This window comes from Panthera tigris, chromosome A3 (assembly GCF_018350195.1).
Source record: "Panthera tigris isolate Pti1 chromosome A3, P.tigris_Pti1_mat1.1, whole genome shotgun sequence".
NCBI lineage: Eukaryota > Metazoa > Chordata > Mammalia > Carnivora > Felidae > Panthera > Panthera tigris.
In genome coordinates this window covers 80218860-80246764 of record NC_056662.1, presented here as the reverse complement: position 1 = coordinate 80246764, position 27905 = coordinate 80218860, and the positions used below count along the sequence as shown (strand labels likewise).

General features: G+C 35.9%; 1 protein-coding gene across 18 annotated transcripts in view; it reads right to left on the bottom strand.

Annotated features, from left to right (window-relative positions):
* EHBP1 (EH domain binding protein 1) overlaps nt 1-27905 on the bottom strand; it is a 368736-nt gene that overhangs the window by 74586 nt on the left and 266245 nt on the right. For all 18 annotated transcript variants that reach the window (XM_042981497.1, XM_042981498.1, XM_042981500.1 and 15 more), the window contains 2 exons: nt 26155-27057; nt 11646-11789 (listed from right to left, as the gene is read on the bottom strand). In XM_042981497.1, the coding sequence (XP_042837431.1) occupies nt 11646-11789; nt 26155-27057 (1047 nt within the window). The remainder of the gene's footprint in view (nt 1-11645; nt 11790-26154; nt 27058-27905) is intronic.

The following is a 27905-nucleotide window of genomic DNA, read 5'->3' as shown; positions in this document are numbered from 1 at the left end:
AAAATCTGGCTGAAAGTTCTAATAGATTATGAAGACCACCTAAGAAGAGTGACCAAAAAATGTACAAAACAATTAATACTGTTTCACTGCTATCAAAGACACTCAGATTATTTTACATCAAGTGAAGCAAAGGAATTAGTAGCTTCACAGTGGCACCACTAGGAACTGTAAATACAATAGCATACAATTAGTAATGCACATGTGACTTTTCATTCAAGGCATATATCCTTGGGAAAGCCAGAACATGATAAGGAGAACAAAAGAAACATTAAAAAATGAAATGAATAAAGATTTAAAGTCTACCCTCTTGCATGCTGAGCAATAACAGAATAGGCAATATAAAATACAGCTCCTAGTAATGGTGATATCATCCTGGGATGTTCAACACCGAACTGAACAGCCATATGGAAAATGTCTATGGCCATTAATAGTCGCATAAAAGGAGTGTTCCTGATGCTAAGACACCTAGCCCTAGCTTCATGAATTCACAGCAATCTCAAATAAATAAGACTTTTGAGGCTAGGGGTTTGTGGCCACATAATAGAAAAGATGCTTGAGGTTTTTTTTTTTTTCCTCCTAACAATGATGGTGTTTTGTATGACTTTGAAGATATGCTAGCAAGCTAACAATATGTTTTCTAAGAAGTCTAGTAGCCATTGTTAGGATAGCAGACTTCGAATCAACTTAAATTTAGACATAATAGATAAACTATTATTTAAATCATAATGAATAAAAACCACTACCATGTACAGAGGCATTTATGCCGAACATAGAAGTACACTGGCATTCTTCTCCTATAAAATGCAACTGTAAAAAAGATTAGCTATACATTTAAAGTGTCTTACTAGTCTGAAGCGGATTATGTACATTAAATCTTCTGTCAATTGTGTTGGAGTAAGAAATAAGGAATATATTTTCATTTTAGTGCCCTGGGTATAGACATTCCAGCTCATATAGAGAATAAAAATCTCTAAATAAGACAAAATTCTCACTCCATATGTTATTAAAGATTTTATATTTCTTTTTATAATATTTGATGTTCTTTTAAAATCACAAATGTGAAGTTAACCTACTTCTTCCTAGTGAATTGATAATATGTGTAATTTGGAAAGATTAAAATTTTAGCTTGACCTTAATGTTAAATCTTAATTCCTAGAGGCTAGCCATTTAATTGTAACATAGCTAATATTTATAAACATATAATATAATCTTATATACATTTTTATGATGGTACATACTTAGGATACATACATAAAAACTATAGAAGAAGTTTCTATCTGCCAGAGATTACCAAAATGATGTTTAGTTTTTTGTTTTTTGTTTTTTGTTTTTTTTTTTACCAACTGGATGGTAACTGCTTCTTTTATTATCTGGAAAAGATCTAGTGATCTTATCTAAATCTGCTACAATTATCAGCACGACAGACTAGTCCCATTTAAATCAATATTTTCCAATTAACATCAAAAGTGCAAGGTTGATGTCCTACCTCTTCATAGCAACAAAATACCTGTTTAAAGGCTTAATTTGCAAAAGAGCAGCTTGCATTCTTTTGGTTCTCACCAAATAAGCCTTTTGGATTCATTACCAACCAGTAAAAAAAAAAGTCACTGTATCTTTTTTGATTACTGGTCCCTGCAGTTGACTCAAGACTGACCAAACTGAAATTCCTTTCCCATACACAGTTTTCTTCAGAGATTCAAATATTCCTGCAAACCTTTAGAGATGGATACTGCAAACCTTCAAGAACTTGCTGACATCTTGCAGTCTGATCCTGTTAAGTGAGGATGGGCTCCTACGCCAATTGATTGTAATGGGTCACTCACTATCCTTGCAGATTAAAATTGAGAAAAAAAAAAAAAAACACCTTTAAGTCTGTTTTATAATAATGTTGTAATTCTTGTCTGGTCTTTCTATTAAAAAAAAACTTCCAGGGGTGCCTAGGTGGCTCAGTCGGTTAAGCGTCTGACTTTGGTTCAAGTCATGATCTCACGGTTTGTGGGGTTGAGCCCTGTGTCGGGCTCTGCGCTGACAGCTCAAAGCCTGGAGCCTGCTTCGGATTCTGTGTCTCCCTCACTCTCTCTGCCCCTCCCCAGCTTGCACTCTGCCTGTCTCTTTCTCTCAAAACTAAATAAAAACATTCAAAAAAGAAAAACAAAACTTCTAGGTATCAACAAGTATCTGCAAACAATTTTCTTATGCTATGTAATTTACAGCTGAAAAAACTAAAAACAAACATATTTATAAAGAATTACCCTAATTCTTTTTAGACTTTCTACTTATAAAATAGATTTTTTTCTTTATTAAAAACATAAAAGTAATAATTAAACTTATATGGCATCCTTCTTCTGATCGGTTCAAAGTGCTTCACAAATACCCTAACAATTTCAAGGACTGTGGGCAGCAGGATTCTCATTCCTTATCCTTAGAGTGTATGGATCCTAAACTTTAGCACATAAATGCAAACATCCCCTTCAGCTATCTACATAATTACATGAGCATTATTTAAAGTAACAGATTTATTAAATGTATTTTTAAAAAGCAATTATATTCTAATACAAAGTAGTAAGCAAAAGTGTCTGAAATAGACTAGCTTGTTAAATTCTACTTGTGCATTTTTTGGGAAAAGAGTATTTGGGGGAATTGAGTAATGAAGAAAAATAATAAAAAATGAATTTTTTTCTTAAAAAAAAAACTATTATACTTTTCTCACAATGTGTGTTCATACCAAACTCCTGAGTCTGAAACAAAAAAAATTTTGTTTTAATTTGAGAGAGAAAGGGAGAGAGAGAGAGAGAGAGAGAGAGAGCGAGCAGGGGAGAGGGGCAGAGGGAGAGAGAGAGGTAGAGAGAGAATCTTAAGCAGGCTCTATGCTTAGCACAGAGCCCATCATGGGGCTTGATCCCAGGACCTTGGGATAATGACTTGAGCTAAAATCAAGAGTCAGACTCTCAGCTGACTGAGCCACCCAGGAGCCCCTGAAAAAATTACTTTAAGTGCATGTGGAAACCATGAACAAAAGAACTATCATCTAAAATTTGCATTAGTAAAATGTAACATATGAAAATCTTCACAGAATAGGAAAAGGAAGTGAAAAACTAAATCACAGAGATTCAGAGCAATGAAATCTGTTTCCTATAGAAAAACAATTTCAGGAAATACCTGAAACAGGTTAAATGAACATCTAAAGGCACAGAGACACAAATGAATCATGTAAACTATTTTCTCTAAAAAAGATCTAAATGCAACATGTGCTTGCTCAGCAAGTTCTCATTAAAACGTGCAATACTGGTTTTGACAAAAATTAAGAAAAATTAAAAGGCTTATAATACCTGTGTTTGTGAGTTGCCATTTAAGATAAATTACAGCTCAAATCTTTTCCTGAGGATGACTTAAGTAGAGTCTGTACATAAGGACCCAGCAGATAAGATTACAAAGAGTTGTTTTCAGTGTCTTAGAAATTGCTTCCTAGCCTTCCAGCCTAAAGCTATACTAATTTATTTAAGAGGCAATGTTTGGTAGAGAGGGTGGTATGCTTCAAGACAGAGTTGGGGGTTGCACTCCAATCAAAGGTCTCAGTGTCCAGGAAGGACAGGTGTGTGTAAGGATTTGCTGTGTACACATCATAACCATAAAGAAAGGATTTAAGAAAGGAAGAAAAGAATGATCCAGGGAACCTTAAGTTCCAACGTGGCTAATGTCATCTCTGTAACTGACTCAAGAAAGGGGACAGACACTTTAACTTTCTCTGCTCAATGATAATCAATTCCACTTTAAAGACTTTCAGAGAGATATTTTGCCTGTTCACAAACCTTTACCACCAAGAAACTCCCTATAGCAACCCAAATTTTTCATGTTTAAACTCATGTTTTTATTAGTTGACACTCAGAAAGTATGAAAAAGAGCCTGTTACTATCCCCTTCATTTATTTATTGAATAAACATTTACTTAATACTTGGTGATGGGAATACAAGGTTCTTGTACTTTGAATAGCTCATAGCTGAGTGGGAGAAAGATGTGTAATTAGATAATTATATGGGATAAATGCGATGGGAGAGATATGTACAGCATATTAGAAAAAGATACACAAAGGAGAATTAGCTTTACCACTAGGAACCGTGACAGAGGTACTCATAGAAGAAGAGATATTTCAGTGGAAACTAACAAGGAAAGAAGGGAATTTCAGGGAGAGAACAGCCAGTGCTCGACGCAGGAATTGAAGAGTATGCCATATTCTCTCTGCAAGCAACTTAGTAGAGATGGACTATGGAGTGATAATGGGAGAGAGGTGAGAGATAAGGCTAGAAAGGGAGGAAAGAGGATTTGCAAGGACCTTGTATAAGGCCATGCTGTATAGTTGGGAAGTTTATTCTCTTGGTAACCGGGAGTTACCAGAAAGATTCTGAACCTTCACATACTCAAATTGGTACTTATACTATTTACCAGTTTCTCTTCTTTATATTTTAAAAGCTTGTCTTTCCTAATATGTAAATCTTTGCTTTCATTCTCTCTCAGCCCAGAACTAGATATAAAAATCCTTAAAAGGAGGTAACCTGTACTAAGTACATGGACACTGTCCCATGTATTATATGCCTCAAGTATTCCAAAATCATTTATTAACATTATTATTAAAATAGTTCTTCTTTTTCTTGGTGTTCATCAGAAGATCCTCGGTTAGTTTTACAGAAACAGAGTTCAGAAATATAAAAGATGATTGCTGAGTAAGTCCTAAATCAACGAGCAATCTTAAGAATATGCAACAGTAAGCTCTTCAATAAACTCTAGAAGATTTGGGGTCAGTGTCTCATTCACTCAAGACTTGAGGTCATTCCTGGGTACCAACTTTTTTTTTAAACTCATGGAAATTCTCAGGTAAACTAAGAACACAAAAAGCAATGGGTAGCAACAGGTCTAACTCCCCCCACCAGCAACTTGACTTTCAGCACAGTAGCATACATTATGAAGGACAAGATAGCTTACAATGAATTTTAAAATAAGAACACTGTAAATTAAGGCACAAATAAAAGAGCATAAAAACGGGAAAATAGTAGCAATCAGTTCACTAAATTAGATGCCAGCTTTTTTTTTTTTTTCCAGTTAGACCTTCTTTTTATTTACCAGCAGTCTTTTGATCTCTCCAGAGTGAAAGAGATGCTGACACTGAAGTGGGAATGGCATTAGTCATGGTTCCCTTACCCCCTTCACCGTAGACACCTATTAATTTGAATGTCACACAAGGAAAAAAAAAAGAATTTTGCTTCCATTTAATAAATGGAAAAATAGATTTAGAGAAATTAAGTATTTTCCAGTTTTAGTATCACTTAACACACATTCAATTGCTCCAGAGATGAAATTGGGCACTTTCTCTTTTCCTTTTATCAACCAAGTTTGCCAAACTACTTTTCTAAAATATGGACAGTACTGGTAAATAATTCCAGTCTGTATGTACAAGAGCTACCGGAAATGATAAAGAAATCAAATTAAGAAAACTAGTATGTCCTTCTTTACGAGACAAAACAGACGAACATAAGGGAAGGGAAACAAAAATAACAGAAAAACAGGGAGGGGGACAAAACAGAAGAGACTCATAAATATGGAGAACAAACTGAGGGTTACGGGAGGGGTTGTGGGAGGGGGGATGGGCTAAATGGGTAAGGGGCACTAAGGAATCTACTCCTGAAATCATTGTTGTACTATATGCTAACTAATTTGGATGTAAATTAAAAATAATAATAATAATAATAATAATAATAATAATAATGATAAACTAGTATGTCCTTGGAAAATATATCAACCTGATATCAAATTGCACACTAAACTGAAAATCTAAAAAGGAACAGCAAGGTCTAACTTCTCTATTTGTGCAATTGGACTGATCTGTCATTTTATATTCTTCTTCTTACATCATTTCATTCATTAATATAATTAATATAAGCTATAAGCCCCATAGAGCATCAAGTGTCAAAACTAGAACAGTAGTCGAAGAGAATGTACTATTTAATTCATGAAATTGATGCTTTTCATAACACATCTATACAGAGCTTGACTTTACTGAAAAACGAGCAATAGTAAGTAGAATGCACAAGAAAGTTTTAAAATTGAGCTTAAACTATAACAGAAGAGGCTGCAACGATATCTCCTACGCCACACTCCTCTCAGTTAGTGGTGTGGAGTCTATGTCTCTCTTCCTTAAACCTGGGTGGAGCTTTGTGTCTGGTTAGGCCATCAGTATAGCAAAAGTGATGCAACATGACTTTTAAAGCTAGATCATAAGAATGCCATGCATGTCTGCCTGACTATCTTGGCATAGCTGCTCATAGACCCAGCCACCATGCTGTGAGGAAGCCCAAACTAGCCCAAGTGGAAAGACCACAGGGAGAGGCTACATGTAGGTGTTTCAACTGACAGTTTAGCAGAGGTCGTCGCCAAAACTCTGCACCAGACGTCATGGAACAAAGCCACTCCCAGAGTCCCCTATCCTGATGCCTAAATCATAGAATCTGTGAGCATAATCAGATGGTTGTTTCATGCCAGTAAGGTGGTTTTTTATTTAGCAAAAGATAACCTGAAAGAGGAAGGGTTAAAAAAAGTATCTTGGGGACTGTTTAAAGCATGGTTTCATTTGCAATAGGATACAACTCTGGGTAAATGGAAAACAAAGTAACAAAGTGATTAGCCTGGCATGCAGTGGGCTAGCTATGAAGCACGGAGCTGCTCTTTCTGGGAAAAACAACTAGAACAATAAATGAGTACAGGACAAGTAACCCAGATCCCATCAGTGGTAGTCAAAGAAACAATGAGATATTTTATGAGATACCATGATTACTTAACTTATCAATCATAAACAATAGTCATTGAGAATTTCATGCCTTTTCAGTGTGAACAGGACTGCTATTATTGAATCTGCTATTTATCCACACCTAGGCACAAGCTAGTTATCATCAACTGTAGAAGTGAAGAGTTCTTTCTATGTCTCTCTCCTTAAAACACACACATACACACGTTATCTTAGAAGTTCTGAAGTCAAGTTCGTTTGGGTACACTAAGAAAACAATGTGATAAAAATACATTTTTTAGATACCCCAAATTTCCCTAGTTTAAAATATTTATCTTAACATGTGATATTTTTAAAACAGAAAGAATAAAGGGAAAAAAAACCCTTTATAAGCCACTTGTTATACTATCCCTTAGAGATAAATATTGTTAATATTTTGATGATTTTCCTTCCGTCCTTTTTAATGCATGATTAAACACACACACACACACACACACACACACACACACACACACACACAGTCTGTATCATTTCAAAATGTTGTTCAGAGGCACCTAGGTGGCCCAGCTGGTTAAGTATCCAACTCTTGATTTCGGCTCAGGTCATAATCTCACAGTTCATGAGATTGAGCTCCATGTCAGGCTTTGCGTTGACAGCATGGAGCCTGCTTGGGACTCTCTCTCTGTCTGTCTCTTTCTCTCACTCTCTCTCCTCTCTCTCTCTGACCCGCCCTCTGTTTATGCATGAAAGCCCTCTCTCTCTCTCAAAATAAATAAATAAACATTAAAAAAATGGAGTTCATATGCCATGTATATTTTATATACTTTTTATACAAAATGACATTGTGAGCACTCTATGTCCTTTCAATATTCTTTCAAGACATTATTGAATAGATAAGTTTTAGTGGCTATATAACAAGTATATTTATTTGTTATAATTTATTTGATCATTTCTGTTTTGCACAATTACCATTTTATAATTTTTTGCAATTACAAATAACATTGTGATGAAAACCTGGATACGATTCTTTGTTAGAATTATTAGGTAAAAGAGAATGAACATTTCTTGATGAAGTCTAATGGTTTTCCAGAAAGGTGTGGCAAGTTACATACTATGAGGAGTACAAAGAGGATCTAACTCAATGAACTGTCACCATCATCATGTTTCCTAAAATCCAAGTTATATATTTTACAGATACAGTAAGATGTCATGACACAGAGTAAGAGATGTTTTAGTAAGTAACTTCTGTTCTGAATTCACACTAATATACTTCAGATAAAAATTTATTTTGTTTGAGAAATGAAAAGTGTAAATTACTGGTGCCTTCAATAGAAGGGGGTGACCAATAAAATATTTACTGAAAATTTGAAGTAATAAATGAATAAACCAAATGAAAGACTAAACATCATCTTTTTAAAAGTCAGGATACTTGAATTCGAAGCCTCATATGTCATAGTCTGCAACCTAGGTAAATTTAAACATTCTTTCCTAACTTACTTTCTTAATCTCTATGAAAGATAAAACAACAGTCTCTGTTTCTATTTCACAAGGATGTCAGAAATATAAAGAAGAAGGAAATATAACACAATGCCTTAAAAACATAACCTCTGAAATCAATCATCTAGGTTCAAGTCTTGACTCTGTTACTTATTAGCTGTGTGACAACAGGCAATTCATTAATTTGTCAGTTTTCTCGACTGTAAAATAGAAATGATAATATTTAACTCATACAATTATTGTGGAGATTAAATGTGAAAATTCATGTTAAATTACTTAGAATCCTACCTGTCAAATAGTAAGTGCTCAATAAACACTTGATGAGAATTATTAATATATATAAAATTCACACATAGCTGAAATAATTAGTTTTAAAAATCTACCTGGTAGATAGACCATTTAAATCTCAGGTACTCTCAATTTAAAATCAACACACTGGGGGCACCTGGGTGGCTCAGTTGGTTAAGCTTCTGACTTCAGCTCAGGTCATGATCTCATTGCTCGTGAGTTCGAGCCCTGAGTCAGGCTCTGTGCTGACAGCTCAGAGCCTGGAGCTTGCTTCGGATTCTGTGTCTCCCTCTCTCTGTCCCTCTCCTGCTCACACTCTGTCTCTCTCTCTCCCAAAAATAAATAAACATTAAAAAAATTTTTTTTTAAATCAACACACTGGAATAATATAGACTTACACATTCCCCATAGATTTTAGAGTCTGAAAAATTATGAAATAAAGTTACCCACAAATAAAATACAGTATTAACAAAATAACTTTCTTTTTCAAGAGATATTGTTTTTGTGGCTCTTCACTTGACTAGATCCTTTTCACCCATCAAATCTTAGTTCAATGCCCCATCTTCAAATCACTCAAGCCCTCACCTACTTAAATTATCCTCTACTATATCATGCAGTTTTCACACTCGAGTTATTTATCATTATCTGTGTATTCCCACCATAATGTAAACTCCATGAGGGAAGAAGCTTAGCCTTTTCTGTCACTATGAATACACTCAGTTCAGACATTTAATAAATATCTGACAAATCACCAACAAATTGATGAAATAACAGATGGCTAGGCACTGAAGAAGTTGGCATAAAAGCTACAAAATTTCTTCAAAGATGGCCCTCTAGATTAGGGTTTCTCAAACATTTTTATCATGACCCACAGCTTAAAATACATTTTATATCAAGATCCAGTATGCATATATATCCATATGACTGAAGCAAGTTTCAGACAAAAATACCATGGTTACTACGTGTGATGAGTTCTGATATTTTTATTCCATTCTATTCTATTCCTTTTCATTAAAAATAAAATAATTACTGCAGTGTGCTAAATCAATTTTATATCACATTATCGTGGAAAGACTTGAAGTGTGAAAAACACTGCTCAAGGTCAGAGGTTATTAAGTTCATATCTGAAAGGTATGTTTAAACATATGCATTGAAAGGAAGAAATAAAAGTGTCTGATCACAGATGACATGATCACCTATGTAGAAAATCAAAGAATTGAAAAAAAAAAACTCTCTTGGAACTAATAAGCAATTATAGCAAGCCTGTAAGATACAAGGCTAATATATACAAGAGACAATTGCTTTCCTATATACCAGCAGTGAACAAGTGGAATTTGAAATTAAAAACACAATACTATTCACATTAGTGAAAAGTTGATAGGTATAAATGTAACAAAATATGTACATGATCTATATGAGGAATATCATGAAATCAAAGAATAAATAAATGAAGAGTAGGAAGACTCAATTTACAACAGACACATATGATAAAAGACTATATCCAAAATATACAAATAACCATTGAAACTCAACAATAAAAAACAAACAACCTAATTAAAAAATGGCCAATGACCCCAAGAGACACCTCTCCAAAGATTTATAGATTGTGAGTATGCATATAAAAAGATGCTCCACATCATACGTCATCAGGGAAATGCAAATTAAAAGTGAGATACCCCTAAACACCTATCAGAATGGTCAAAATCTGGAACACCAACACACTCACTGTTGATGAAGATGTGGAACACAAGAACTCTCACACATTGCTGGTGAGAATACAAGATGGTATAGCTACTTTGGAAGATAGTTTGGCAATTTCTTATGAAAGTAAACATATTCTTACCCATAAGATCTAGCAATCACACTCCTTGGTATTTCCTCAAATGAGTTAAAAACCTATGTCCACACAAAAACTTGTACATGGATGATTACAGCAGCTTTATTCATAATTGTCAAATTTTGGAAGCAATCAAGATGTCCTTCAGTAGGTGAAGGGATAAATAAACTGTGGTACATCCAGACAATGAGATATTACTCAGCACTAAAAAAGAAATGGTCTTTCTAACCATGAAAAACACGGAAAAACCTTAAATGCATTATACTAGGTAAATGAAGCCAATCAGAAAACGCTATACACTGCATGATTCCAACTATGACATTCTGCAAAAGGCAAAATTATGGGGACAGTAAAATTATCAGGTTTCCAGGGGTTGGGAGTGTTGGAAGGGATAAGTAGGTGTAACAGAATATTCTTATGGCAATGAAAATACTCTATGATACCATAATGATGGATACATGTCATTACACATTTGTCCAAATTCATAGAATGTAGAATACAAGAGGGAATCATAATGTAAAGTATGGACTTTGGGTGATTATGATGTAGGTTTGGTTCATCAGTTCAGTGTAGGTTTATCAGTTCTAACAAATGTATCACTCTGGTGTGGGATGTTGTTAAGAGGAGAGGATATGCATGTGTAGATGCAGGGTGTATATGGGAAATCTCTGTACCTTCCCCAAAATTCTGCTGTGAACCTAAAACTGCTCTAAAAAATTAAAATCTTAATTAAAAAAAAAAAGAACATGTAATTTTGTGTATGTGAGTTTGATGGTAAGGGAGGCTATCATAGTTTTCAGATTCATGAAGACATTCCTGTCCCCTTAAATTTAAGGGCTTCTATTACCATATATTCATTATCACTTGTGAAGCACTACACAAAAACATGTATAAAAATGTGGTTTAACATAGGCATGGCACTATATGATAGAAAAGAGCACTGATTCTGTAGTCTGAAAACGCTCAAGTTCAAATCCTGGATTCATCATTTACTAACTCTGTTAACTTGTACAAATTACCTTACCTATGACCCCAGTTTTCTTAGGCGGAAAGTAGTTTGAACATATACTTCATGGGGTTAAGTAAAATACAAATTATGTAAAACATCCATTATAATAATGATGCCTGCTCTTCAATAAATGTAAGGCATCATTAGTATATTCTAATATTTCCAAAAAAAAGTAACTTCCATAGATAAAATCCAATCTTAAACAAAGTACAATTAATGGCTTTTTAACCAATGTTCCTCACATCACTTAGCTGCCTGTTGCAGAGTGGTGTGGCTGCGTTGGTATTCTGCTTATTCCCTGCCTTTAAAGCTGCATCTCTTCTTGCTTGCTCAAGCAGAACTCTTGCTCTTTCTTTAAGTTCTTCTTGTCTGGATAACATTCGATGCTTAAAAGCAAAAATACAGAATTAGAAGCTCAAAAAAAAAAAAAAAAGAAAACCCACCACATAATCTATATTTGTAAACTAATCAATGGTTATATTATCTGTCAAAATAATAGAGATAAGAAATAAGATTGTAATTTTACAAGATTGCTTACAGAAAATATTAATTTTAGCTAGAAACTGTAGAAAGCCTTGACATTTAGGAAATATATCTTCTTTTTTGTTTAAAGTTTATTTGTTGAGAGAGAGAGAGAGAGAGAGTGAGAGTGCACGTGAGCAGGGGAGGGGCACAGAGAGGTAGAGAAAGAGAATCTCAAGCACTGACGGTGCGGAGCCCGAGGGAGGAACGAACTACCGAACTCAGAGATCATGACCTGAGCCAAAGTCGGACACTTAACCAACTGAGCCACCCAGGTGCCCCTGGAAATATAACTTTACTGCCTAAAACTGGATTATGTTTAATTACGTTTTTATTAGAACATATTCCCATAAAGCATAAGGTCCATATGTATATTATATACATTCTTCATATTTGTTAATCATAGTATAATCTGGCAGACATTTTTAAAAAATTATATTTCTTACACTCTTATAGGACTGATAACAAGGTGTCTTCCAAATTTGTATGTTTAAAGATATTAAGTATCTGTGACAATAATCCTTTAAATTCTTGACAATTAACATTTACAGAAAATTCAAAACTATCATATTATGTTTTTTTAAAAAAAAGTAAAACTGGTTTTCTCCAGTGCTCACTTTCCTTACAATAAGACAATTAACCATATCAGAATTGGAAGAATGTTTTCCTGGATTAATTTGTAATCTTACAATATATTTATGGGTAACAACAGGTAACGACCACCAAGGGAAATCGGTCCTTAAATGAGGACATTAATTCAAAGCACAAATATCCATGTTTATAGTTCAAATTCCTTTTTCTCCCCAAAAGTAGTCAACATCTGGCTTTAAATTTTTTTTGTAATGTTTATTTATGTTTGAGAGAGACAGACAGAGTGTGAGTGTGGGAGGGGCAGAGAAAGAGGGAGACACAGAATCCGAAGCAGGCTCCAGGCTCTGAGTTGTCAGCAAAGAGCCTGATGCAGAGCTCAAACTCATGAACTGCAAGATCATGACCTGAGATGAAGTCAAACGCTTAACCGACTGAGCCACCCAGGGGCCCCAGGCAACTTCTGACTTTAGATTACTATTGGTCTGATATTTAATTTTTTTTACTTCCCTTTCATTGCATAGTTTTTGTTCAATCATAAGTAGCATTTATGGTCAAGGAAAAGGTAATAAACAGTAAACATATTTATTTGTTATAGTGTGAAACTTTAAAAAAAATTACTAAATCATTTTTTGGTCTCTGAGATATTTATGTTTTAATATAACATTTTTAAGCACTTTTCTGTAAACTTAAGGAAAGATTTTTTTTAAAGTATCCAGTTCAGTGGTTTTTACTATATTCACAAGGTTGTGAACCATCAACACTATCTAATTCCAGAACATTTTCATCACCCAAGGTTTTAAGAGGATTAAACAAAAATTCTTCACCTAATAGATATAATTGAAATGTATAAGTGATAATGATAGATTTTTTGTCATGTTGATAGGACATAATAGAATAGAACTGGTCATTGCAGTTGAACTGGTTACAAATCAACACTTTCTAAAAACAGAGAAGATTAATTAAATAAACACTGAATCTGCAATCAAGACATCAGTTTGTTAATCCTTCTTCCACTAATAATAAGCAATGTAACATTGAACAGGTCACTTAAAAGCTATGCTGTATTCCATTACATAATATTTAAGAACCCTCAAGTCAGGAAGACCTTGGTTCAAACAATAGATATGTCACTTAATTGTGGATATAAAAGTTACTCAATCTCTCTAAGCCTCAGTTTCCTCACTTATAAAATGGGGATGAAAACAGACAACCTCTCACAAGGATATTATAAAGATTAAGTGAAACAGAGTAATGTACAGAGCACTAGATAAATGTTAACTATTATTATATATTTAAAAAGCTCTCAACTGCCTCCTAGTTTTTTTTTAATTTTTTAAATGTTTTTATTTATTTTTTAGACAGAGACAGAGCATGAGCAGGGGCGGGGCAGAGAGAAAGGGAGACACAGAATCTGAAGCAGACTCCAGGCTCTAAGCTGTCAGCACTGAGCCTGATGTGGGGCTCGAACTCACAGACTGTGAGATCATGATGTGAGCTGAAGTCGGACGCTTAAGCGACTGAGCCACCCAGGCCTCCCTTGCCTCTTAGTTTTTTAATGTTTATTTTTGAGAAGTGGGGGAGGGACAGAGAGAGAGGAGAGAGAGAATTCAAAACAGGCTATGCACTGTCAGCACAGAGCCAGATGCAGGACTTGAACTCACAAACCATGAGATCATGACCTAAGCCAAAGTCGGTGAAATGTCGAACTTCAGGTCAGGTCATGATCTTGCAGTTCATCATTTCGAGCCCCACGTCGGGCTCTGTGCTGACAGCTCAGAGCCCAGAGCCTGCTTCAGATTTAAGAAGAGACCATCTTTAAAATCCCAACAGCCCTAAAACTGGTGATTAGAATACATCATCTTTAAGATCCTATATTGGCTCTAAATTCTGTGAGTATACAGACCTTTAGGGATTCCAGTTAGCTACACAGAAAGCGAAAGACTGCTTTGGTCTCAAGACCATACAGAAACAAACTTTTTCTGATTATAAATGTAATTCATATTTCTTAGAAAAATTTTAGAAAGTACATAAAAGTAAAAATAAAAATAATCAGAGGCATCATATTCCCTGATTTCAAACTATATCACAAAGTTATAGTAATCACAACAGTATGGTATTGGCCAAAAAAAAAAAAAAAAAGACACACAGATCAATAAAAAAGAGACCACAGAAATAAACCCAAGTATATAGGGTCAATTAATTTACGACAAAGGAGTCAAGAATATACTGGGAAAAGACAGTCCAATAAATCGTGTGGAGAGAACTGGACAGCCACATGCAACAGAATGAAACTGGATGCCTATCTTACACTACTCACAAAAATTAATTCAAAATGGATTAAAGACTTCAACATAAGATCCAAAACCATAAAACTAGAAGAAAACACAGGTGGTAAACTCCTTGACAATGGTCTTAGTGATGATTTTTTTTGCATTTGGTAACAAAAGCAAAGGTAACAAAGGCAAAAATAAACAAATGGGACTACATCAAACTAAAAGTTTCTGCACAGTTAAGGAAACCATCCACAAAATGAAAAGGCAATGTACTAAATGGGAGAAAATATTTGCAAATCATGTATCTGAGAGGGGGTTAATAATCCAAAATATATAAAGAACTCATATAACTCAATAGCAATGCAATTAAAAAATGGACAGAAGACTTGAATAGACATATTTTTGGGAAGCCAAAAAAGACATACAAATGGTCACAGATACATGAAAAGATGCATGCACATCACTAATTATCAAAGAAATGCAAATTAAAACCACAATGAGATATTACCTCACAACTGTTAGAATGGCTATTATCAAAAGATAAGGAATAATAAGTGTTGGTGAGGATGTGGAGAAGACAGAACCCTTATGCACGGTTGGTAGGGATATAAATTGGTGTAGCCACTGTGGAAAACGGGATGGAGATTCTTCAAAAAATTAGAAATAGAACTACCTTATGATTTGGAAATTCCACTTCTGGGTGTTTATCCAAAGAAAATAAAAACACTAATTCGAAAACACATATGCATCCCTATGTTCAACGCAGCATTGTTTATATTAGCCAAGATACAGAAACAACCTAAGTGCTCACTGATGGATGAGTAGATAAGGAAATTGTACACACACACACACACACACACACACACGCACACGCACAGACACACACACACACACTCAGTGGCATATTATGCAGCCATAAAAAAGAACAAAATCTTACTACTTGTGACAATATGCATGGATCCTGAGGGCATTATGCTAAGTGAAGTAAGTCAGCAGACAAAGACAAATACAATATTATCTTACTTGTATGTGGAATCTGAAAACAAAACAAAGCCCCCCAAAACCCAAAACACCAAGCTCACAGATATAGAGACCAATTGGTAGTTGCCCAAGGCTGGGGATAGAATGTGGACAAAATAGGTGAAGGGGGTCAAAAGGTACAAAATTCCAGTTATAAAATAAATAGGTCATGGGGATATAACGTATGGCATGGTGACTATAGTTAGTAATACTGTATCGCATATATGAAAGTTTTTAAGGGAGTAGATCTTAAATGTTCTTGTCACAAGAAAAAAAATTTTTTTGTAACTACATATGGTAATGGATGTTAACTAGGCTTATTGTGGTGATCATTTCACAATGTATACAAACATCAAACAATTGTACACCTGAAACTAATGTAATATTATATGACAGCTATATATCAATAAAAAAATAATTTAAAAAATCAGGGCAACTGGGTGGCTCAGTTGGTTAAGTGTCTGACTTTGGCTCAGGTCATGATCTCACAGTTCTTGAGTTCGAGCCCTGCATTAGGCTCTCTGGTATCAGCGCAGAGCCCACTTCAGGTCCTCTGTCTCTCTCTCTGTCCCTCCCCTGCTCGTGCACATGCTCTCGCTCTCCCTCTCTCTCAAAAATAAATTTTAAAAAATAATAAAATAAAAAATAAAGTAGGTGCCTGGGTGACTCAGTTGGTTAACTGTCAACTCTTGATTTTGGCTCGTATCATGATCTCATAGTCATGAGATTGAGCCCTGTGCCTAGCATGGAGCCCACTTAAGATTCTCTCTCTCCTCCTCCCTCTGCCCCTCCCTCACTCGCATTCTCTCTCTCTCAAGAATAAAATAAAATAAAACAAAATGAAATAAAATAAAATAAAATAAAGATAATTAGCAATCCTGGCACCCAAAGATAATCACTACAGAATCATGCTTTTTTAACTTAACATTCCATTGTGAGCATATTCTCATGTAAATATTTTAAAAAATATTTTTAAACACAATTTAAAACTGTTTACCTAGCATTCTTTTTTTTTTTTAATTTTTTTTAACGTTTATTTATTTTTGAGATAGAGAGAGAGACAGAGCATGAATGGGGGAGGGTCAGAGAGAGGGAGACACAGAATCCAAAACAGGCTCCAGGCTCTGAGCTGTCAGCACAGAGCCCGACGCGGGGCTCGAACTCACAGACCACGAGATCATGACCTGAGCCGAAGTCGGCCGCCCAACCGACTGAGCCACCCAGGCGCCCCCCTAGCATTCTAATAATACAGATGCATCATAATTTATTTAACTTGTCTTAAGGTATTTAGGTTGTTTGTAATTTTTCACTATCAAGAACAATGTCTTTATACACATCTTTATAAATTCTTATACACAGTTCTGATTAACCTATGGAAAATAAGTGCTGCAGGTAGAATCTAATGAGATAAACATTTTTAAGGAACTTGATGTACATTGCTAAACTGTCCTTCAGTAAGGTTGACTGCTTTACATCTGGCTGATTATCTTTACTGCTATTGTGGTCAAATATGAAGAGATATTATGAGTATCTAGTTTAGCATAGACTTTAGAGTCAGAAAAGGTTGGTTTTGAATTCAAATTTTAACACTTATTAAATGATCTTAGGCAACTCTGTAAACTCCATTTTCCCCACATATTAAGTAGAATTTAACCACTTACCTCATGGGTTATAAAGTTTGAGAGATATGTATAAGGTATATAAAGGTCAAGCACTCAAATGAGCAACATTATGACTTTAATTCTGTATAGCCAAATTGATCAGATTTTCTCTTACCTAATGCCATTAGGTACTAGATGTACTATTATTTTATGAACTACTAAGAAAGAACAAACATTGTCAAACTCTAACATACTATCTATTGTAAGTAACATATTGATTTCAGAGAAAATGTAAAAAGATGCTTATCTTAGAATTGACAAAGTATAGTATGTAAAAAACCCCAGATTTTTAAGAAATTTGCCCAATTTCAAAACCCTGTTAAAATAGCACAATTTTAAAAACCTATGAAATATTAGCAATCATTTTTTTGTGTCAGGCAGTACTTCTGATAAAAAACAAAAAGAAAAAACACCTTTAACTTTACCCTAAACAAAATTCTGACCATTTAACCAATGGTCAGTTGATAAACAAATATATATGGGGTCATAAATAGATGTTGCCTCCATCATCCTGTGGATTTATTGTACATCATTTAAACCTTCTGAACAGCATCACAGTATGATAGAGTTTAAGAGCTAAAAGGGCTCTTAGAGATTATTTCATTTAATATATGTGGAAAATACGAGTAAAAGAATTTAAATGGCTAGTTAACATGTCACACTGGTAATTATTAGCAGAGCCAAGATGAGAACCTAGGTGTACAGATTCCAAGTCCAGAGTGTTTTTAATTTTAAACATTAATTAATTTCTAGGTTTAATTAATATATTTACCTTAAAAATCTGGGTTATAAGAAAATTCTGTATTGGGTAATACTTAGAACTTAGGTTACTAAATTCTGCAGTTATTAACCACTAGATGTTTACTGATTATCTGCTATGTAGGGACACTCTGATGTCTTGAAAGCCTTTTTGTCCTAAAAGTTAAAGTACTTAGAATTTATGATTTGTAATTTTTGATTAGGAGAACAGGGGCTTGCTTTGTTAGCTACTATCATTTCTTTGATTCAAAGATGTGCATTTTTCCTTAACATCTCTGATAACTTAAAATTGATGGCATCTTATAATCTTTGTTAGCCAGATGGTAGTCAGGACAGCCATCAATGCCTACACACACATGTGCTTGATATTTTGGGTGGCATGACTGCAATTCCTTGATGTTTCAGTTAACAAATACTTAAATAGTATCTGAAAAATGGAATATAATTCCAGGTTATTGTCCAAAAATCTTATTTTGGGGACTTCTCATAAGGTCAAGAAAATGCAATTATCAATCAGTATTACTGAGAAGAAAACCCCAGAGAAAACTGTAGAGGACTGCTCTATTCAAAAGTTTCAAACTTTGGGAGGGGGAGGGAAGATGGCGGCGTAGGAGGACGCTGGGCTCACCGCGCGTCCTGCTGATCACTTAGATTCCACCTACACCTGCCTAAATAACCCAGAAAACTGCCAGAGGATTAACAGAACGGAGTCTCCGGAGCCAAGCGCAGACGAGAGGCCCACGGAAGAGGGTAGGAAGGGCGGCCAGGCGGTGCGCGCTCCACGGACTGGTGGGAGGGAGCCGGGGCGGAGGGGCGGCTCGCCGGCCAAGCGGAGCCCCCGAGTCTGGCTGGCAAAAGCGGAGGGGCCTGATGGACTGTGTTCCGACAGCAAGCACGACTTAGCGTCTGGGAGGTCATAAGTTAACAGCTCTGCTCAGAAAGCGGGAAGGCTGGAGGACAAAGGGAGGGAGAGCTACTGAGCCCCCGTACGACAGAGCTCAGTTTGGTGGGGAACAAAGGCGCTCGCCAGCGCCATCTCCCCCGCCCATCCCCCAGCCAAAATCCCAAAGGGAACCAGTTCCTGCCAGGGAACTTGCTCACTCTGCGCAAACACCCAACACTGTGCTTCTGCGGAGCCAAACCTCCGGTAGCGGATCTGACTCCCTCCCGCTGCCACAGGGCCCCTCCTGAAGTGGATCACCTAAGGAGAAGCGAGCTAAGCCTGCCCCTCCTGCCCCCGTGCACCTTGCCTACCCACCCCAGCTAATACTCCAGATCCCCAGCACCACAAGCCTGGCAGTGTGCAAGTAGCCCAGACGGGCCACACCACCCCACAGTAAATCCCGCCCCTAGGAGAGGGGAAGAGAAGGCACACACCAGTCTGACTGTGGCCCCACCGGTGGGCTGGGGGCAGACATCAGGTCGGACTGCGGCCCCGCCCACCAACTCCAGTTATACACCACAGCACAGGGGAAGTGCCCTGCAGGTCCTCACCACTCCAGGGACTATCCAAAATGACGAAACGGAAGAATTCCCCTCAGAAGAATCTCCAGGAAATAACAACAGCTAATGAACTGGTCAAAAAGGATTTAAATAATATAAAAGAAAGTGAATTTAGAATAATAGTCATAAAATTAATCGCTGGGCTTGAAAACAGTATAGAGGACAGCAGAGAATCTCTTGCCACAGAGATCAAGGGACTAAGGAACAGTCACGAGGAGCTGAAAAGCGCTTTAAACGAAATGCAAAACAAAATGGAAACGACGATGGCTCGGATTGAAGAGGCAGAGGAGAGAATAGGTGAACTAGAAGATAAAGTTATGGAAAAAGAGGAAGCTGAGAGAAAGAGAGATAAAAAAATCCAGGAGTATGAGGGAAAAATTAGAGAACTAAGTGATACACTAAAAAGAAATAATATACGCATAATTGGTATCCCAGGGGAGGAAGAGAGAGGGAAAGGTGCTGAAGGGGTACTTGAAGAAATTATAGCTGAGAACTTCCCTGAACTGGGGAAGGAAAAAGGCATTGAAATCCAAGAGGCACAGAGAACTCCCATCAGACGTAACTTGAATCGATCTTCTGCACGACATATCATAGTGAAACTGGCAGAATACAAGGATAAAGAGAAAATTCTGAAAGCAGCAAGGGATAAACGTGCCCTCACATATAAAGGGAGACCTATAAGACTCATGACTGATCTCTCTTTTGAAACTTGGCAGGCCAGAAAGGCTTGGCACGATATCTTCAGTGTGCTAGCAGAAAAAATATGCAGCCGAGAATCCTTTATCCAGCAAGTCTGTCATTTAGAATAGAAGGAGAGATAAAGGTCTTCCCAAACAAACAAAAACTGAAGGAATTTGTCACCACTAAACCAGCCCTACAAGAGATCCTAAGGGGGATCCTGTGAGACAAAGTACCAGAGACATCACTACAAGCATAAAATATACAGACATCACAATGACTCTAAACCCGGAGCTTTCTATAATAACACTGAATGTAGATGGATTAAATGCGCCAACCAAAAGACAAAGGGTATCAGAATGGATAAAAAAACAAGACCCATCTATTTGCTGTCTACAAGAGACTCATTTTAGATCTGAGGACACCTTTAGATTGAGAGTGAGGGGATGGAGAACTATTTATCATGCTACTGGAAGCCAAAAGAAAGCTGGAGTAGCCATACTTATATGAGACAAACTAGACTTTAAATTAAAGGCTGTAACAAGAGATGAAGAAGGGCATTATATAATAATTACAGGGTCTATCCATCAGGAAGAGGTAACAATTATAAATGTCTATGCGCCGAATACTGGAGCCCCCAAATATATAAAACAATTACTCATAAACATAAGCAACCTTATTGATAAGAATGTAGTGATTGCAGGGGACTTTAACACCCCACTTACAGAAATGGATAGATCATCTAGACACACAGTCAATAAAGAAACAAGGGCCCTGAATGATACACTGGATCAGATGGGCTTGACAGATATATTTAGAACTCTGCATCCCAAAGCAACAGAATATACTTTCTTCTCGAGTGCACATGGAACATTCTCCAAGATAGATCATACACTGGGTCACAAAACAGCCCTTCATAAGTTTACAAGAATTAATATTATACCATGCATACTTTCAGACCACAATGCTATGAAGCTTGAAATCAACCACAGGAAAAAGTCTGGAAAACCTCCAAAAGCATGGAGGTTAAAGAACACCCTACTAACGAATGAGTGGGTCAACCAGGCAATTAGAGAAGAAATTTAAAAATATATGGAAACAAACGAAAAAGAAAATACAACAATCCAAACGCTTTGGGATGCAGTGAAGGCAGTCCTGAGAGGAAAATACATTGCAATCCAGGCCTATCTCAAGAAACAAGAAAAATCCCAAATACAAAATCTAACAGCACACCTAAAGGAGATAGAAGCAGAACAGCAAAGACAGCCTAAACCCAGCAGAAGAAGAGAAATAATAAAGATCAGAGCAGAAATAAACAATATAGAATCTAAAAAAACTGTAGAGCAGATTAACGAAACCAAGAGTTGGTTTTTTGAAAAAATAAACAAAATTGACAAACCTCTAGCCAGGCTTCTCAAAAAGAAAAGGGAGATGACCCAAATAGATAAAGTCATGAATGAAAATGGAATATTTACAACCAATCCCTCAGAGATACAAACAATTATCAGGGAATACTATGAAAAATTATATGCCAACAAACTGGACAACCTGGAAGAAATGGACAAATTCCTAAACACCCACACCCTTCCAAAACTCAATCAGGAGGAAATAGAAAGCTTGAATAGACCCATAACCAGCAAAGAAATTGAATCAGTCATCAAAAATCTCCCAACAAATAGAGTCCAGGACCAGACGGCTTCCCAGGGGAGTTCTACCAGACGTTTAAACCAGAGATAATACCTATCCTTCTCAAGCTATTCCAAAAAATAGAAAGGGAAGGAAAACTTCCAGACTCATTCTATGAAGCCAGTATTACTTTGATTCCTAAAACGGAGACCCAGTAAAAAAAGAGAACTACAGGCCAATATCCCTGATGAATATGGATGCAAAAATTCTCAATAAGATACTAGCAAATCGAATTCAACAGCATATAAAAAGAATTATTCACCATGATCAAGTGGGATTCATTCCTGGGATGCAGGGCTGGTTCAACATTCGCAAATCAATCAACATGATACATCACATTAACAAAAAAAAAAAAAGAGAAGAACCATATGATCCTGTCAATCAATGCAGAAAAGGCCTTTGACAAAATCCAGCACCCTTTCTTAATAAAAACCCTTGAGAAAGTCGGGATAGAAGGAACATACTTAAACATCATAAAAGCCATTTATGAAAAGCCCACAGCTAACATCATCTTCAATGGGGAAAAACCGAGAGCTTTTTCCCTGAGATCAGGAACACGACAGGGATGCCCACTCTCACCGCTGTTGTTTAACATAGTGTTGGAAGTTCTAGCATCAGCAATCAGACAACAAAAGGAAATCAAAGGCATCAAAATTGGCAAAGATGAAGTCAAGCTTTCGCTTTTTGCAGATGACATGATATTATACATGGAAAATCCGATAGACTCCACCAAAAGTCTGCTAGAACTGATACATGAATTCAGCAAAGTTGCAGGATACAAAATCAATGTACAGAAATCAGTTGCATTCTTATACACTAACAATGAAGCAACAGAAAGACAAATAAAGAAACTGATCCCATTCACAATTGCACCAAGAATCATAAAATACCTAGGAATAAATCTAACCAATGATGTAAAAGATCTGTATGCTGAAAACTATAGAAAGCTTATGAAGGTAATTGAAGAAGATATAAAGAAATGGAAAGACATTCCCTGCTCATGGATTGGAAGAATAAATATTGTCAAAATGTCAATACTACCCAAAGCTATCTACGCATTCAATGCAATCCCAATCAAAATTGCACCAGCATTCTTCTCGAAACTAGAACAAGCAATCCTAAAATTCATATGGAACCACAAAAGGCCCCGAATAGCCAAAGTAATTTTGAAGAAGAAGACCAAAGCAGGAGGCATCACAATCCCAGACTTTAGCCTCTACTACAAAGCTGTCATCATCAAGACAGCATGGTATTGGCATAAAAACAGACACATAGACCAATGGAATAGAATAGAAACCCCAGAACTAGACCCACAAACGTATGGCCAACTCATCTTTGACAAAGCAGGAAAGAACATCCGATGGAAAAAAGACAGTCTCTTTAACAAATGGTGCTGGGAGAACTGGACAGCAACATGCAGAAGGTTGAAACTAGACCACTTTCTGACACCATTCACAAAAATAAACTCAAAATGGATAAAGGACCTGAATGTGAGACAGGAAACCATCAAAACCTTAGAGGAGAAAGCAGGAAAAGACCTCTCTGACCTCAGCCGTAGCAATCTCTTACTCGGCACATCCCCAAAGGCAAGGGAATTAAAAGCAAAAGTGAATTACTGGGACCTTATGAAGATAAAAAGCTTCTGCACAGCAAAGGAAACAACCAACAAAACTAAAAGGCAACCAACGGAATGGGAAAAGATATTTGCAAATGACACATCGGACAAAGGGCTAGTATCCAAAATCTATAAAGAGCTCATCAAACTCCACACCAGAAAAACAAATAACCCAGTGAAGAAATGGGCAGGAAACATGAATAGACACTTCTCTAAAGAAGACATCCGGATGGCCAACAGGCACATGAAAAGATGCTCAACGTCGCTCCTTATCAGGGAAATACAAATCAAAACCACACTCAGATATCACCTCACGCCAGTCAGAGTGGCCAAAATGAACAAATCAGGAGACTATAGATGCTGGAGAGGATGTGGAGAAACGGGAACCCTCTTGCACTGTTGGTGGGAATGCAAATTGGTGCAGCCACTCTGGAAAGCAGTGTGGAGGTTCCTCAGAAAATTAAAAATAGACCTACCCTACGTTCCAGCAATAGCACTGCTAGGAATTTATCCAAGGGATACAGGAGTACTGATGCATAGGGGCACCTGTACCCCAATGTTTATAGCGGCACTCTCAACAATAGCCAAATCATGGAAAGAGCCTAAATGTCCATCAACTGACGAATGGATAAAGAAATTGTGGTTTATATACACAATGGAATACTATGTGGCAATGAGAAAAAATGAAATATGGCCTTTTGAAGCAACGTGGATGGAACTGGAGAGTGTGATGCTAAGTGAAATAAGCCATACAGAGAAAGACAGATACCATATGGTTTCACTCTTATATGGATCCTGAGAAACATAACAGAAACCCAAGGGGGAGGGGAAGGAAAAAAAAAAAAAAAAAAGAGGTTAGAGTGGGAGAGAGCCAAAGCATAAGAGACTGTTAAAAACTGAGAACAAACTGAGGGTTGATGGGGGGTGGGAGGGAGGGGAGGGTGGGTGATGGATATTGAGGAGGGCACCTTTTGGGATGAGCACTGGGTGTTGTATGGAAACCAATTTGACAGTAAAGTTCATATATTAAAAAAATAAATAAATATAAATAAATAAATTAATTAATTAAAAAAAGAAAGGAAAAAAAAGTTTCAAACTTTGGTTTTAGAATACCTTCATGTGCTCAAAAATTATTGAGGATGTCAAAAAGCTTTCATTTATGTGTTATATTTATTTATATGTAGCATTTAAATTAAAACTGAGAAATGTTAAAAATTTTTATATATTAATTTAGAAATAACTTTAATGAACCCATTAGATGTTAACATATTGTAACAAAAAACAATACTAAAAAAAAACAAAAAACAAAAAATAAGCGAGAATGGCATTATTTTATAGTTTTTAGAAATCTCTTTAATATCCAGGCAGCTGGATTCTCATATCTACTTTTGTATTCAATCTTTTGAGATACTGCAAATCACGTAGCCTCCGGAAAATGTCACTGTACACTTGTGAGAAAGCGAAAGTGAAAAAGGTAAATGTTCTATTATTATTAGGAAAAGAGTTTCAACTTTGGGGGCTCTCTGAAAGAGGGTAGAAGAATTCCAGGGTCCCCAGATCGTACTTAGAGAAGCACCACTATAACATTATGCTTTTGATGGCACAGAGGATAATACTGTGTGGCAAAACAGGAACACCAAAAACTCCAAATCAAAAAGTGATTCACAAGAGTCGGATTCTGAATTCTAATTCTAAGTCAGTTATATCTTAACCAATTTATTTTGCTTAAATTTTTTTTTATGTATACATAAGAGGGTTATATGATGAAAAAAATCCATGCTTGAATAAGTTCAAAAGAATTCATTCAATAGATATAAAATAAAAATTCTATGTGATAAGAAAACCATTTATCATGGTTTTCTGGCAATGTTTTCCTTTCTTTTTGGTACATAAAATAATGGTATATCTTATAATTGATGGTGCCAGAGATTCAATTAAATACAGTAAATATTGTAAGGTCAAATCTGCATCATATTCCCCTCATGGGGAGAAATTCGGATGTTACTGGAATTTTTAACCACAAGTAACAGTGGGACTGAAGATATCAATTACAATGCAACTAAAATATCTGAAGAAAATACTTTAAATGGGAAATATTTAACTTAGCATTACATATTTTCAGAATGATATTCCTAAAAAATGGAATAGTGAAATATCTTTGACTTATTCTTATAGTGAAATGTTCTGTTTTTATAGATAAATAATATTTTGATTTGGAAAGGTAATATTCTTTATCCTTCAATCTTCAAATTTGGATTTATTTGTAGGCTTAAAATATTATATCATAAACTTTAAATGAAGTTCAGGTATATTTTAGGTTTTTATATAATGGGAAATCACCTCTACCTTTACTCAGTTGTAGTATTTTAAAGTGGTCTGTAAATACAAAAAAATAGAATAATTATTTACTAAATATAGGTAATCACCATTCTAACTCACTTACCTGGACTGTTTTTGTGGAATGATCTGCATGATTGAAAGTGGTTCTATCAGCATCTGGATCAGACTCTGTCTGCCTTAGGGAAGTACGTTTTTTCTTTGTAAGGTCTGCATCTCTGTTGTATGAGTATCCAAGTTTGGAAGTGGGAGATAAACTTGGTTTTTTGATAGGTGATTCAGGATCCGATCTGCATTCTAAGGGTCTGGAATTCTCTAATTTTTCCTTCTCCAAGTTATTACTGATGTCTAGAGTCTGAAGCTTTTGTTCCTCTGTCTCCTCACAAATAAAGGGTGGAGACACATCCTTCTTCTTATCACTAACGTATAAGTCACTTAATTCTAAAGTCTCTGCTTTCAGGAGTCTCTTCTTGCCTAACAAAACTTGTGCGTGGATTGAATCTGTATTGTAACATATTCCAGGGTCATCGGATCCTGAAGTCCTTCCAGAGCTCTGCTGGGACTTTTGGGGTTCTGTGTCACTTTTAGTCCTGCGACAGTAAGGGGAGGATGTGCTTGGACTAAGATGATCATCAGGAGTCTGATGTTCACTTTCTGACTCTCCAACCCCACTATCATTTACAAATACAGAGTCATCTTGCGACAAGAAGTCTACTGCTCCACTGGTAGGCTGCTGTATTTCAGGCTCCCGTTTCAGATCACTAAGTTCTGCATAGAATTTTTCTTGATCAACAGAACTATTTGTATCTGTTTCATAGTTTCCAACTTTATATGTGCTTTTACTGCTGTTCTCCTCTATCTGGACAACATTCAGTTCTTGGCCACTGAAATGTGCCCTGATTTGATAAAGATAAGTCATAACAGTCAGTTTGTCAGGAATTGCTAATAAAACCATATCAGAAGGTTCCAACAACCGGGAAATTCCTATGCTGGCAAATCCATCATATGCCTTTAAAGAAAGGAAAAACAAAGATATATTGAATAGTTCAAACAATCCACTCATTTTAAAAACAGCAAGAACAGATATTAACTAGATATACTGTGGTGATCATTTTACAATATATTGAATCATTATGTTATGCACCTGTAACTAATGTAATGTTATATGTCAATTGTGCTTTAATAATAAAGTTGTATAAATAAAGCTTAGTTACCATAAGAAAAAGCAAATTTTTAAAGAATTTTGTTGTTGTTGTTGTTGTTGGAGGGTATATTACATTAGTAACATTAGTGCTACATGAAATAACAAAATTTCATGCCCAAAATTTGTAAAGGTGGGATAGATGCAAGAAAAAAGAAGTTTCTTAAATTAATACCAATTGAAATGTTCCCCAATAAATGAGTAAAAATGAGAATTAAAACAAAAAAAAACCCCTTAGAATAATTTTTTATAAGGAACTAAGGTATAAAGAAATAATAATGAATCTGGAGCTTTATCATTCCCATCAATCTCTCGTTACCATGATCATGTAAATGCAGTGATTCGTGAAGAAAAAGTAGAGCTAGATATCCCCAAAGAAGGAAATCCTAGATTACCTGGTATAAAATACAAGTAAGTACTATTTAAGCCTAAGAACATAGTAACATTTTTAAATGCCCAATTAGGACTAATTTTCATAATAAGAAGAGTGATTGCATTTTCACTTCATCCATTTTGGAAAGAATGAAATGTTTTGAGTAGTACAACCTAGTTGAGAATGTGAGGTTGCATTGTATTATTTTTGTTAGCCTTTAAAATGACTGTGGCACATCAGGTTTTTCTAGTTTTGAAGAATCAAAGCTGTTTCTCAATTTACA